The sequence below is a fragment of the Rhea americana genome, unplaced genomic scaffold, assembly GCF_003343005.1.
Source record: "Rhea americana isolate MKP2758 unplaced genomic scaffold, rheAme1 scaffold_3, whole genome shotgun sequence".
In the NCBI taxonomy this organism is placed as follows: Eukaryota; Metazoa; Chordata; class Aves; order Rheiformes; family Rheidae; genus Rhea; species Rhea americana.
Genome location: NW_028186423.1, coordinates 13,973,708 through 13,988,154, shown reverse-complemented (window position 1 = coordinate 13,988,154; position 14,447 = coordinate 13,973,708). Strand labels below are relative to the sequence as shown.

At 39.3% G+C, this 14,447-nt stretch overlaps 1 protein-coding gene across 2 annotated transcripts in view; it reads left to right on the top strand.

Annotated features, from left to right (window-relative positions):
* The first annotated feature begins 67 nt into the window (after positions 1-67).
* OBI1 (ORC ubiquitin ligase 1) overlaps positions 68-14,447 on the top strand; it is a 23,145-nt gene continuing 8,765 nt past the window's right edge. Inside the window, exons 1-5 of one of the 2 annotated variants that reach the window (XM_085309542.1) lie at positions 68-223; positions 5,324-5,459; positions 6,369-6,460; positions 8,120-8,368; positions 11,964-12,052. In XM_085309542.1, coding sequence (XP_085165668.1) covers positions 152-223; positions 5,324-5,459; positions 6,369-6,460; positions 8,120-8,368; positions 11,964-12,052 — 638 coding nt within the window. In that variant the 5' untranslated portion in view covers positions 68-151. Of the gene's footprint in view, positions 224-2,620; positions 3,328-5,323; positions 5,460-6,368; positions 6,461-8,119; positions 8,369-11,963; positions 12,053-14,447 lie in introns of those variants that run through there. The other variant, XM_085309541.1, reaches the window with a different exon arrangement.

Here is a 14,447-nt window from a genome sequence, read left to right as displayed (position 1 = left end):
GAACGCTTGAAAAGCGCGCGCCGCGCCGCCCGCCCGGCGCGGCAGGTTGGCCTCGCCGGCTTGCCGTACTCGGGGCTTGGCGCGGGGGCCGCCGTTGTTCTGCCGTTGCCGCCCGCGGGACTTCCGTGCTGGCGGGGCCCGCGCCGCCGCCATGGCGCAGAGCGGGCCGAGCGTGACGCTGTCCCTCACGCTGCCCATCACCTGCCACATCTGCCTGGGGAAGGTAACGGCGCCGCGGCCAGCGGCCAGCCGCCGCCCTTCCCCCCCTCCTTCCCTCCCAGGCAGGCGCGGCCCGGTAGGGGTATGGGGGGGGGGAGGCCGCCTCCGTGCTCCGGGGCCGGGGGTCGCACTCGCCCCCGGCGGCGGTGGCGGCTGCTCGGTGGTGCCCGGCCGTGGTGCCCTGAAAGGGGCTGCGGCTCTGAGCAGGAGAGAAAGTTGGGGTGAGCGATCCTGTCTGCGGGAGGGGTGATCCCACCGCAGGGGGGGGGGAAATCCCGACCCCAGGAGGGGCGATTCCCGCCGGGCGGGCGAGGGGGATGCTGTCCGCAGGAATGGTGGTTCCCCGCGGGGGTGGGTGGGGGGATCCTGCCCCCAGGAGGGCCGATTCCCTTGGCGGGGCTGGGTGGGTGCCGTCCCACCTTGGAGTAGGGCAGGATCTCCCAGGAGGGTCGATGCTGTCTCCAACAGGAAGCTTGCCGTCTYGCTGTAGGGTGGGACCCCCCCGTCCAGGAGGGGCAACCCCAGAGAGGGGAGGGGGGAGTCGATCTCGTCCCCGGGCAGGCTGCTGGCAAGGTTTATTGCCACCTTGCAGATAGTGGGGACCGTGCACGTCCCCCGAGGTGTTGTCCCCCAGGCACCCCCCCCTTCCAAAATGTGAGTGTGTTGCTTTCAGGGTAATGTTTTGGAGAGTTGTATTTATTTATTTTTTCTGCCTCTGATGTCTGTAAGAGCTCGAATGTTTTAAAACATAGGGTAGGTTTGTGTTTGAGCCTGGTTCGGTATCACAAAGTGAAACAATTTGTAAATAAAAATCATGCAACTGAGTAGATTTAAAAAAAAAATCATTGAGCAATATTCCTGCAATTTAGAGGAGAATTTTCATTTTTCTTTCTTGTCCAAGAGGGGAGATTCCTTTTCTCCCCCCAGAGGGGGAAGGTTATCGGTAGTCCATTCTTCTCTAAAAGCCCTCAAAATTAATAATTGTCACTACTTGCCTCTCAAATTATTTACTTTCCCCATTTCTATTCTTTCTTGTTTCCCAGTGCCCACAAACAAAGCAGAACTCTTAAATCACAACAGAAATTACAAGGGAGGAAATAAAAATAACCTTTGTGTTCATACTCTAGCATTTACTATCCAGTTTCATTCTGCCTTACCTGCCCTGTACTCTGAGATCTCTGCTGCTTGTGTGATAAAATGACAAAAGGATTGATGTGTCTAGTATGCAAAATAGGTGTAGCACAGGTGGTAAAAGTAGGCAGACAGCTGCTCTTCTCAAATGTCTCAACTCTGACAGGGCACAGTAATTTCAGCAACTATGTTTATGCATTTCTTGGCTTTACTGTAGAAATCAAATAAGGTGTCCCAAATGTAGTTCTGTTATCTCTCCTTTTGTATATACCTGTAGTATGAATGAAGAGAACATAACCGTTTCTGTAACACAGAGTGGTTTTCCTTTGAAAAAAAGGAGATTAAAACAAGCTGGTAATTTATTGCTAATTTGAATCTGTTCCCAGTCACTTCCAAAGTGATCTAAGCACTCAATAGCCTTGTTATGTATTCACTTGTATATTGCTGTGAAGCCATTGTCTCATTTCAAGCCACTGTTTCATACATCCACTTTTAATTCTGAAATCGATCAGGAATTGATGTAGCTAAGTTTGTACCAGAAGAGATTTCCACACTCTTTCTTGGTATTTGCACTGAACGAATATATCAACATTACAAGTGAATCTTACGGTGACATCTGTAATTAAGGTCAGTGAATGCTTTCTTTCTGAAATGTCTCAAGATATTTAAACTTTGGCAAAGTTGGGCTGCTCAGGCTGCCCTTTTTCTTTGTCTGCAGCTCGAAACTTCATTGAAAGAAGCTTTTCTGTTTTCAAGAGTAAGGTWAAAGAAAGAAAAGTTTGTTTTGTTTAATATTGAGGGAGCAGTCTTGTAGTTTTTGTCCTGTTTTGTAGAAGGGAGCAGAAAGTGGAATAGAGAGTTGACACATTCTAGTAGCTCTGTGGTCTAGGCTCTGTGTGTAGGCTTCACACGTAGTATAAGACCCATCCTGCAATCAGAAAATACCTTTCTCTTCATAAATGTCTGCAAAACTTGCAAAGAGTTTGATGCGTAATAGAAACTTTTAACTAACGTGTTTCACTATGCATAGTGGTAAGACAGTAAAAAGACATATCAAATAGACTTACTGAATAAATGTCATGTACTCCTTGTGTTTAATAAAGTGGAAATCTTGGGAAAGTGAAAAACAATCCATTTTGTTGGTATGTAAAGTATATTACAAAATGGGTAAATAAGCATTTATAACAAGAGTTAAATTGCTTGAATAAATTTCATGTTTATAGTCTGAATGCTCTTTTAGAATAGCCTTCTTAAATTTATTCATAATTCAGCAGATCAGTGTATAAGTGACTGAAACTCGGAAAAACTTTCCACTGTTGCAGGCCTTTCTCCTCTGTCTGCATCAAACTGTTAGGACTACTAGTTCTGAAATGACAGAAGGTCTCTTCTGTTGGTTTTAGTGCTGACAGCTTGCAAGGGCTTGAGTATACAATTCTGTATGCATTGAACACCTCTCAGATTTCTAGGGATTCATGCAGGAATATCAGCAAGCCTTTTTCTACATATGCCTGCTACTCAGTGAATGCTGCTTAAAGGTCCATAAGTGCCTTCAGAGTGACATAGATGTGTACAGGATTTGAGGCTTCAAGGCCTGCCAACATCTGGTAATATAATCAATGTATGCATTTTGAATGGAAAAAAATCGGAAGTTATTGAAAGTCACCCACCTTCCCAAGCCTTACCAAATAAGCTATAGTTTCTTTTAAGCTGTGATCAACTGAGGAACTGAAGCTGTTCAGTAATTCAAGTAGAATCTAATGCTTCTTTAGTAATGAGGAGATAGGGTTACCTCCCCACTACCAGCTTGTGGCAACCAGTGGCTTACAAAGTTCATGAAGAGAAGTTGCAGTCCAACGGTTGTATTTATTGACAAGATTTTCACCAGCAGCTTCTGTTGTTGTTGCGTGGATTGCTTTGTGTGGATTCTGAGCTACCAAAAAAATCATAAACCTCAACGCTGAAATGAAACTTGTAAAGGTGTGTAAATCAGACGTACTGTACCCTAGGGATTAATAAATGTGACTTACTATTTTGCTAGACATAGGAGTAATTATTCACTTGCAAAAAGTGCACTTTCATGTCAGGGTTAGGGTAACTTGAGGGTCTCTTGCTCCCCTGGGAGGAGACCTGAACAGTTTTTTACTGTTTAGACTTTGTTATTTTATTTTACTTTATATCCTGTCATAGCTATGTAGCTTTTATCAGACTGCTGCCGTTCCAGAGAAAGTTTTCTGCTTCTTTTTGTTTGGTTAGTTGGTTGGGTTTTGTTTGTTTGCTTTTAGCTGCTGGTGGGAAATCTGGAAGAGGCTTTTCTTTATTTTTATTTTTAAGTAAATGACAAAGATATATTTTTAATGTTTGAAATTGTAATATTTAAATGCTTTCAGAGCTGATGGGTGAACGCTTGCATTAATCATAAAAAAGCCTCCTCAATTAGAGGTGAGAGACTGCAGACCCTTGGAGAAATCACTTAGCCTTTTCCTATTCACACCTTTAGTAACTTCAGTTTCTGTTTGTGTACACACAAATCCTTAGGCTCTCAGGACTGTCATACTGGAAGTCTTTATAACGTTGTGAATACTGTAATATGACAGAGGCACAGAAAGTAAATTGGGGAAGGACCTGACAGATCTGGGCCTTGAATCAGGTCAATGTGTATTTAAGTGATAAAATACTTGGATTTTCTTTGGGGTGATTTGTTTTGTTTTGTTTTTTTAACTTGGGTAATACTGTTGGTGTGGATATGATTACTACAGGACACATCCAGTGTGTTTTCCAAAGTGGTTATTAGTTGTCCTTTTCAGTTACTTGCTTTTCCCTGCCAACATTTCATCTTTCTAATTTGACTACTTTTCTAGCAAAATGAGAGGAAAATCTTTAGGGTGGTAGGACTTTTAAAAAGTTATATGAGTTCTTTTGAACTTGGATTTTAAGTGCTTCATAAAAGCAATATAGTAGAATCTAAAGTAATAGATACTACTGCCTGTATGTCTCAGAATAGATCTTAGGACAAAGATAGTGGTGAAGGAATCAAATAATTATTTTTAAGAACTCTAACAGATATTAATGGTAAGTCTTGAGAGATTTGAGAGTGCCTATTACTGTAAGCTATAACACAAGCTTCAGTAAAACATAGGCACTGGGGAAACTTTTTTTTTCTTCTGTATCATATTTGGTGCCTCTGTGCTTACTCACTTTCAAGCAGGATTTATAGTTAAGTGACAAGAGAGAATAATGCATTGTCATTAATATTTTCTAAATGTTTGTTTACACTGCTGGTTTGGAAGGGTGGGAAGCTTTTTGAAAGGATCTGCATCTGATTGGAATATTTAAGCTTTCAGCTGCCTCGTTCTTAGGTAATGACTTATTTAGCAGTAATGCATATTTAGCAGGAGGGTTGAATTAATAATTACTGGTTCATATTTCTGCTCTGTGGATTTGGCCCTTATCGTTTTTAAGGTTTATTTCCATGCAGCTGATTATGCCCAGGCTAAATGTAATCTGAAATCCTGTCTGTTTCAGTGATGCCTCTTCCAAAGCAAAGTGTTGGCTGTTGCCAGAAGCAATCCCCCATTCCCTCACCTTTGGAAATTAGTTAATGCATGCCTTTTGGTCCCCTTCTACCTAGGGAGGCAAGTACGTTTCACTGAAGTGGTTGACTGCAGTTTTAGGGGGTAGTGAGGTCAGGGGGTGTAATTTGGAAGCGTGCCTACCACACTGTGTGTCGATGAGCTCTTAGAATCAAGGAGCTTAGTTTTGTGAAGACTGTTACAGTTTTGGTGCCACCAATAGTGGAGAACTTGGCTCTCTGAGTCAGGAGATCACTTCTAGTAGAACTATAGTCTTTTTCCTGTTTATGACCAGGCTTGTATTGAGGAATTGGGGTAGTATGTTTTCATATTTCATTACCTGTAAAGGTTTTAAAGATGTTGTGAATACCTTATTTGCTTGCTCTTTTTCTTAATGCCAAAAGGTCCGTCACCCAGTCATCTGTGTCAACAACCATGTCTTCTGTTCCATTTGTATTGATGTGTGGCTGAAGAACAATAATCAGTGTCCAGCTTGCAGGATTCCTATCACACCCGAAAATCCCTGCAAGGAAATTATAGGTAAGCACAATTTTAGCTTTGAACTTTTGAGCTCAGAGATGTCTGGATATTTTTTCCTTTGTGTTTTTGCTATCAATATCTAGGGAAGAATCGACTTTAAACATTTCTAGAAGGCTACATAACAACAAAATAAAACTTCCTAAGATGATACTTATATTAATGACTTGATTAGTCACAGGTAGCAGGTACCCAGCAGCTGTGATGATGGGGTTTTGTTTGTTTGTTTTTTAATCTTGGTTTATTTAACTGGAAGAAAAATGCACCTCACTTCAACTATTCTACCCATGTATTGCAGCCTTTTGACCTAAGAGGACATTATTTAGCTGGAAAATAAAATATTTCAATACAGAATTTTGAATGGGCCTGTGGTCTTCTGTTTTTGTTTTCCCTTGTCTTATTCTTTTTTTTAAGAAAATGTCTCCTAATAAAGAAAGAAGTCAAAGATATAAAACTTGAATGAGGATCTGAACTTCCCTAGAGTTAGGAAATACTGGGATCTTGATTTGAGGTAAAAATAACAGCTTTGTTATTTAGTTCTGTGAGAGAAAAATATGTCTAAAGAATTTTACATTACAAACTTGAACAGTTTTCTGCTTAATAATTGAAGCTTGATTTTTACGCCCTCACCAGCCTTCTTATAATAGTATTATTTTTAGTAAAATAGGATTCTGTCAATAGAAATACAAGTTTGAAAATTTTCAAAAGTTGTCTTTCTACTTTGAGAGTATTTTTACATCTAAGCATCATTAATAGGTATTCCCTGTCACCTATTCTGAAAATAAAAGGAATTTAAAATCTCTCATAGTAATTTGAGCTGATAGTATGAAAAACATTCTAAGGTGGGTTAGTAACATTGAAATGACTGAAAAAGAAATGGTATTAGTGATTCCTTTTCCTGTGCTGCTTTAGGAGGAACAAGTGAAAGTGATCCTGTGTTTAGTCCAACAGTCAGAAAACACCTGCGTAAAACTAGGCTTGAATTACTCCACAAAGAATATGAGGTAGGTGTATGGGAAGTGTTGTGACCTTCCATATGAACAACAACAACAGGTAAATTACTGTGTACAGAAGGTATTTTTGCTTTCAGGGTTCTGGTACTGTTTTTATTGATCATTATTTATTTATTTTGAGCAAAGCTTGGTACTGAATCTGCATGGAACTTGGCTGCATTAAAATCCCATCTTCAGGTTGAGGTTAGGAGAGAGAGAATTGGCTGTTGGTTGGAGAGATCCTGTTGAAATCAGCAGTGAAATTCTGCCTGACTTACAGGTAGCCACATATAGCCAGTTGCTGGGTAGCATGGAAATTTCCATCCCCAGATGAGAGGGTTCTCTCTTTATGCATTATGTTTTTTTTAATTATTATTTTTTATTTACAAATGCAAACACCTTCTGAAGTAATTCCCTGATGCTCAGGAAGGCTAAATTTGCTTTTAAAGGATATAGACCACTGGAATCTATTGGCATTGGTTAATTTTCAATTGTTAACGCTTTTTTGTCTTCTGAAAATGATTGAATGCTTGACAGTTTGTCTCCACTCTCCTACTTGAAAATATTCTCTTAGGAAGAAGGGAAAAGTTGTTGATAAGGAGTATGCTTGGTTTGTCTTCTCAGCTGTTGTTTCCTTAGTAGCAGGTGTATAAAGACATCCTATATTTCTTCAGGAAACCTGTCTCATAGCAAGGGGAATGAGAGAAAGGAAATGGACACCATGTATATCCCCATTATTATGAAAGTTAGGTTGTCTTTTATGATAGGTATGCCTATAGTGCAGTTTCTTTTATAGAGGGGTCAGGAAAAGAAAGTTTCTCTATTTCTGTTAAGTCATCTCCAAAGGGGGATAGGCTAATACAAATGTCTTCTAAAAAAAACCCTTCCAGTTTTAAAATGGTTATTCCCATGTTAGGAAAAAAAAAAAAAAAAAGTAGCTTGATTAATGCAAATATGCCTTGGATTTTTGTAAATGCCATTATATGGCTTGCTTGAGCAACTCAAGTATTAGCTTGGTAGACAATACAGGAGACATGCTTTCAGGAAAAAAAATATTTCTTTCGCCCCTTAAACAGCAGGCTTTTGAAGTCAGTGCTTCTTTGTAGCTCCCAGTTTACACTGTTAATAACCTTATTTGCTGGTCATTGAGAATCTTTTCCGTATACTTTTTCTATATTGGTGCAGCTGTTGAGCAACCTCTTCCAGGCAGTGTTGCGTCCATTTTTAATCTAGAGACTTTCAGAATCTTAGCATATGATGTTTCAGGATGTTTCTTGCATGTTATGCTCAATTAACAGCAAATGAGTCAGCAGAGGATACCCTTAAGAACACACTTTATGCAGGAGATCATCTCACAGGGTGCCTTAGTAATAAGATCCTTGTTGCTGAATGCTCTAAAGCTTGTGGTCTGCCTGCCAGCTTGTTCAGTGTCCTGTATGTAGTCAGAGAATTCCCTTCACTAAAACCTGCATTATGTTTCAGCATGTGTTGATGAAATCCTGCCTGAAGCACAGCACGTAAGCATACTTAGCTTTGTGTAAGTAAAGGCATGCATTTGGGCTTGCCAGAGAGCCAACTTTTCTGAAGTGCTGTGGGAACTTGCCAGTATTGTTTGATTAATCTGACTTGTTATCTTAATTCCTGTGATATTTTAATTTTTGGTGCTTTCAGGATGAAATAGAATGCCTGCAAAAAGAAGTGGAAGATCTGAGAGGTAAAAATCTCGGTTTACAGACGCAGCTGAAATCTCTTCTGGATCCTACAGTGTCAGGTTTATCTTGCCAAAATGAGGAAACTAGCCAGTCAACAGATGAAGCAAGTACCACTGGTCCAGAAACCCTGGAGGAATGGAGCAAAAAGCTTAAAGCTGCCAATGATATATGTGAAAAAGTGATAGATAATGTGGAAAAGTTGAAAGAGGTAATAAATATGTGTTTCTTCAGTTGTGCTGCAGTGTAACTGTTTCTTGTTGGTTAAACAGAGGTGAGAGTTAGCATGACCTTTGGGTATTTCATAGATCCAAAAGGCAGGACAAAAATTGAATTCCCGTGACTGTTGGTGTATCATAGTATTTCCATATAGCCTTAGCAAATGTCAGATGTTATTGCTTGTTGTAGTGAGTCTTGTATGTGACTCTTCTTCAACTCCTCTGTCATTCTATGGCTTGGTAATTGGATTATAGTAGCACTTGTCTCCAGTATTGATGACCAGATTTCTAAGGCTTGCAATAATCTATATAATATATCTATTTTACAACGTTCAGTGGCGAAACATAGTACAATTGGCTGAGGCAGATTTTGCACTATTGCCCTCCTTGCTAGCCGATATTTTTGGTGCAATTTGCTGAGACAGAGTAACTTGACCCTTTGACCTAAAATAGACAAGCTTCAGCATCTTATAACCAAAAGATCCTTTACTGGAAACCTGCAGCTTTTTTATACACCTTAACTGCATTATAAAACAAGACTTCAGACTGCACAAGAAGGGGTGTGGGAGATAAAGAATCATGTGAAAATACAACTAAATAAAAATATCTTGCAAAATCTACCTACGGGCACCAGAAGAATGGCCTCAAACATTGAATGAGAACAAAATTTCAACGTGAATTTGAAGGGCAAGTTGGAGAAAATTTGACTTGCATTTATTCAAAATGCTATAATTATTTCTTCTGTTAGCAGTCCTGGATTGCCTCCTGCAAAAACTTTATGTATTTAAGATATATTAACTCTTTTTTCTTACTTTCTTTTTCTTTTTTTACTTTTTTTTTTAAACTCTTCCTCTGCCACAGACTCAAGGGATCACATCGTATGACTCTGCTACTCTATCGTCATTCATGGGATGCCTGTAGTTCTGCCTCTGTGTAGTCTAAAGCGAATTCTGATCTTGATTAGACTAGATATTACCCTGCATGATAAACAGGAAAAATGAGACAAAGGATCAAACTGAGCTTCCAAAATTCTATTTTTAGTAACTTGATTGAACTCAGACTTTAACTTTACAAGTCAGGATACATATCTCCTGTCCTCCTAAGAGTGTCCCAGGAGCTTCCAACTTGTAATTGGAAAAAGGAGATTCTTGTCTGCTAAGCAATGCTGTTTTTTGGGAAGGGAATGGTCTTTTTTCTTATGCTAAATTGTAATGCTTCCTTTTTGTGGTGATTGGTTTCTTATTTTTTCCCTGAATCAGTAGAATGTAAGAAGTAAGCAGTAAGAATGTAGCAGAATTTTTTGTTTGTTTTTTCCTCAGTGTAACTTGAGCCTTAGCAAAGCAGGGTTTTTATGTTTATGGAGTCCTTGGATTTGTTTAAGGATTAGATCCAAATAAAGATTTAGATGGGTTTTAGGGACCAAGTCCAAAACTGTGATCCGAGCACTCTCTTTCCATCTGTTTCTTGCTAGACAGCTGCCCAGTTCTGGAAGTAGCTCAAGTCACTTGGCTCTTCTTTTAACCTTCTTCACTTGTGAGTGTGCACTAGCTGTGCCCAGTCTGAACAGTGTGGCACCCCTTTCCTGTTACACTTGATGTGGAACTAGAAACTTTCTTACTCATAAATTACCTGACCCAAGAACTTAAAGCATCCATCATACTTCCCAGTGAAACAAGATCCATTAGAAAATGTGGATGCAGCCACTTTTTAAAAAACAGGTTGAATGAAGAGATGATGGCCACTTTCCATCTTCAGTATCTATGGGCAGAGACTCCCAAAGTAAGCATTGTGACTTTGAATCGAGTCAGAGCAAATCTAAACCAGTGATACAAGCTTAAAAAAGCAGATGAAATTCACTCATTAGTAGCAGTTACATGGAGTCATCAAACTAGATGTTGTACTACGGCTGGAGATCCCTTTCAGATTACTGGCTTAGAGGTTAAAGCACTTGCTGAGGAAGCCGGTGGTTGGGGAGGTTCGGTTCTACTTTACTATGTGACAGGTAGCACACTTGCCAACCTACTCATCATTCAAAACCACAGGAAAGGAAAAGCTCCTTGTGCTACTGTGTTCCTATCAGCTCTACACAGCCCTATCAGCTCTACACAGGTCAGGCAATCTCCTGTTTGAGCTAGAATTATGTCACTGGAAAGAGAGCAGGCTTTGTCTGTGTTGTTGAATGGTTTGGTTCTCCTTCAGAAACAAGGAGTCCTGGATTCTTATTCCTTGCTTTCAGGGTAGCTTAGAGGGTGTTTTGTTTTGTTTTTAATATACAAAATAAAGGGTGATGTGACACTTGGACATCCAAGCCTTGGACTGGTCCCATCTTTACCAGAAAGTTCCATTTACTCTTTCTGGCCCTTGATTTCTAAGTCATCCTGTCCCCTACAGTGGTAGGGGGGATACTCCATATCTCTGGTCTTAGCTTCATCTGGAAAGGTGACTGGAATGCTTCCCTTCATCCTTTTGTTATAGATTAGTGTCTACAGTTATGTATCACTTCCTCTGGCTACTTCAAGTCATTTAAAGATAGTGTTTAAGCTATTTGGGAAAAGAATTAGGTGTGTAGACCTCTAGCAGAGATTTCCAGACATGCTGTCCTCAGCATTTGCTCTTGGCAAACTCAGAGTGCCTGCCTAATGTTTACTGGGGATATTTGCATAACTGTTTTGCTTTCTGCCTCTCTTCATGCACAATTTGAGGCTTCCAATGAAGAGCGTTTAACTCACAGACCAGTTGCTTAACTCCTTCTTCGGATCTAACCCCAGATTGTTTTTAGTATGCAGTGGAAGTATCATCTCATTGAAGCTATGAATTACGAGTCTTGTATCATTGGTGCTGTTTTCAGCATATGGAGATTGAGCAGACTATGAAGTGCAAAGAGTATTTTCTCCTTGTTACGATGCTGGCATTCATTGTTCTGAAACACGGCAGCAGGAAAACTTCTCTTGATATGAAGTATCTTGTTAACAAGTGTGTCCACTGAACTGAGAGGAAGGGATTGACCTCAATTCAAGGAGTGAGAAGGGCTGTGAATCAGGAGTCTTAATCATAACGTCATAGAAGAAAGTGAAGAAAGATTGTAAATAGCTTGTCATAATGGATTTACATCCATAGGATAACTGTGCTTTTAAAATAATAAACCAAAAAAAAAAGAGTAATCTTGCTCTAATTTGGGGTGGGGGAAGCTGTTCAACATCAGTTTTGCTGATACCTGCACATTGTAATGTTAATGTACTTAAAGTGTTTAGTCATGTGGAAAAAAAACATGGAATTGCCATTAGTACATCCCCTTAATGACTTTCTGTACTAACTAACATAGCTGTGTTTATTTCCCTAGATAGGACACTTGCAATGTATTTTGGGAATATAAATAAAAAATGTCTGTTCGCTATTCAGTTTTGCAAGCCATTTCCCATGGTAATTTTTTAAGTGGTGTCCCTGTCTGAGGGCTGTTTCCTGCCTTCACATTTCTAGTTCTGTCTCTTTAAAAAGCAGAAACAGCTTGTCTTATAAATATTAGAAGTCATTTCTGTTTTACTGTATACTTATTTATTTTTTTTTTTTTTTTTTTACTTTTTTCCTTAGGCAAATAAGAAACTGAGCATGGAAAATAATAGCCTTTTAAGAGAGAATTTGCGACTAAAAGCTGAAGTTGATAGTAGATCACCCCAAAAGTATGTAAATATTTTAAAAGCTACCATATTTTATTTATAGACTGTTTAACTGTTGTAGGACTTTAGCCTAAAACTGTGGTGTTGTACCAGGGGTTGTATATGAGTCTCCAAGGTAGACCGTGGTATTTATACTCCTAGATTTGTGATAAATATAACTTAAAGAATCACAACAGGTCTTCAGTGAAAAAATATACATTGACTGCAAATGATGTTGCCCTTGTATTTTCTGGACAGTGTTAAAGAGCTGGATTTATTGGTTGAATTCTACAATTAACTTTATTTTGTTATAGAAGAATTTCATTTAAATCTGGTATCCTTTTGTCAAAGTAGAAAGCTTGTTACAGAGTACAGAATTTCTGGCTCCTTGTGTTTGGCTTCATTTTCTTCTTCCTTCCACTCCCTTCAGCACTTATTCTATGGACTTAACTCCTAATTCAAAGAAAGTCCCTGATAGCTTTCTAAGGTTTGCAGGATCAGAATTCTGTAGCATGAGGACATCATTCCCAGAACTGATGTCTGTTTAATTTTCTGTCTTAAGCGGTTAAAACGTCAGTGACAGTGACCTCAAAAAACAGGAATTCTGTCATATTAATTACAGTTGTGTGCTAAGGTGCCTCTTTTTGGAGCTATTTCATGACCGTTTCTCTGATTTGTGATCCTTACTTGATATTATTTATAAATTTGCATTCTTTGCTCTCACTAGTTTTCTGCAAGTATAGCCTTCCTGACTTCAGTCAAGCTATTCCTGGTTTAGATCTTAGAAAGCTAGGGGCAGCGTTATACTAAGGTTTATACAGTGCTTTTTGGGGGCAGAGGGAATGACTTTGGTGGAGGGGCTTTTTTGTATGTGTAATATGAGAGGAGAGCTCTCCAGATTTTGTTCTAGCTCACAAGTCACTTGTTTGAAGAAGAAATCCATCTTTATGGAGCGCACACTTGCCAACCTACTCATCATTCAAAACCACAGGAAAGGAAACGCCTGCTCCTTGTGCTACTGTGTTAAATGTGCAAAAGTGCATTCTGACCTGATGTCCTCTAGAACTCTTTAAGGTCTTGGTGATAGAGAGGGATTTTTGTGAAACATCTTTTTTCCCCATATGATTCTAGAATGAATTGGCAAGGATGGCAAATTTGAAAAGTAGGTGCAGCTAAGTAAATCTTAGAAAAGGAAGACTATAAGAGACCAGATCATCTAGCTTGATTACTGAAGTGAAGTAAACTTCCAGTGGAGGGAATTTCATGATGTTTTCTGACTTGTTCACATTTTACCTTCCAGCTGGTCAGAAAAAAATAGATATATGGGGAAAAAATAGTTTTTGTTTCAAACTGTGTATTTTCTTATTTTTTGCCCATGTCACCTAAAAGCAATAGCTTATCAGTTTCCTTCTGAGAGGTACCTGATGTTGTTGGAAACTGGACAGTGCCAAGGCCTGTCCATGTTTGTACTATTAAAACTCCCCCGCCCTATCTTCAAAGCAAATAGTCACATCTTGCCTGCTTGTTGGGAATGATTTCTTGCCCATGGTAACTCCAAAACTGTACCTGAATATTGTTTGGAGTACATGAGTTGAATTAGGCTTAAAGTGGTTCAGGAACTTCAACATTTTAGCTGTTCAGAAAGTTGTGCGTCTGTACCCTGCTTCAGCCAACTTAAGCTTCAGTTCCACTTTCAATGCAGTGGTGTGTTTGCATATGTACTACAAGAAAAAACTTGTGCCTAACAGATACATTGAGACTGCTTTTGAAGGTTCTTCTAGTTCCCGTGGCAAACTTTAACTGGTATTTTAAAGATCTTTCAGGTAGGCTTCACACACTGTACAATGACTGCAATAAGTCTATTTCCTTATCTTGCTTATGAAATCCAGTACTGAAGACATAAATATTAGATCCCAGCAGTGTCACTATAGTCATTTTGTGCAGGTACACTGACTTACTCATGCAGTTTTTTTTGTTGTACTTCATTCAGGTTGTTCTGAAAGCTGGATAGCTTTCTAGTGCAATAATAAGTAGTAGTGAGTCTTCCTATTTTAATGTCAGTACTATTGTTTCTTTGTGATATAATTCTTAATAAACTTCAAACCGCCAGATGCGGAATCACGCTTAAACCACTGGTTTATGTAAGTAATACTTGCATCAATTAAACTATTTGTAAAAGGATTTATCAGTATTCAGTCCCACTAGCCCAAATTGTAGTTCATTTTGTGCATAGGGACACTGAAGCTAAATGTTACAACCCAAAGATTTTAGTAGGCTCTGCTTTATAGCAAAAGAACACTGACGGCAGGTGAATGGTCCCTTTGTAACACAGACTTAACCTCTGACTTACTTCACAGGAAAAATATAATTAGCCTTCTTCAATGGTCAATAAAGAAACTTTCCCTTTATCATACTCTTG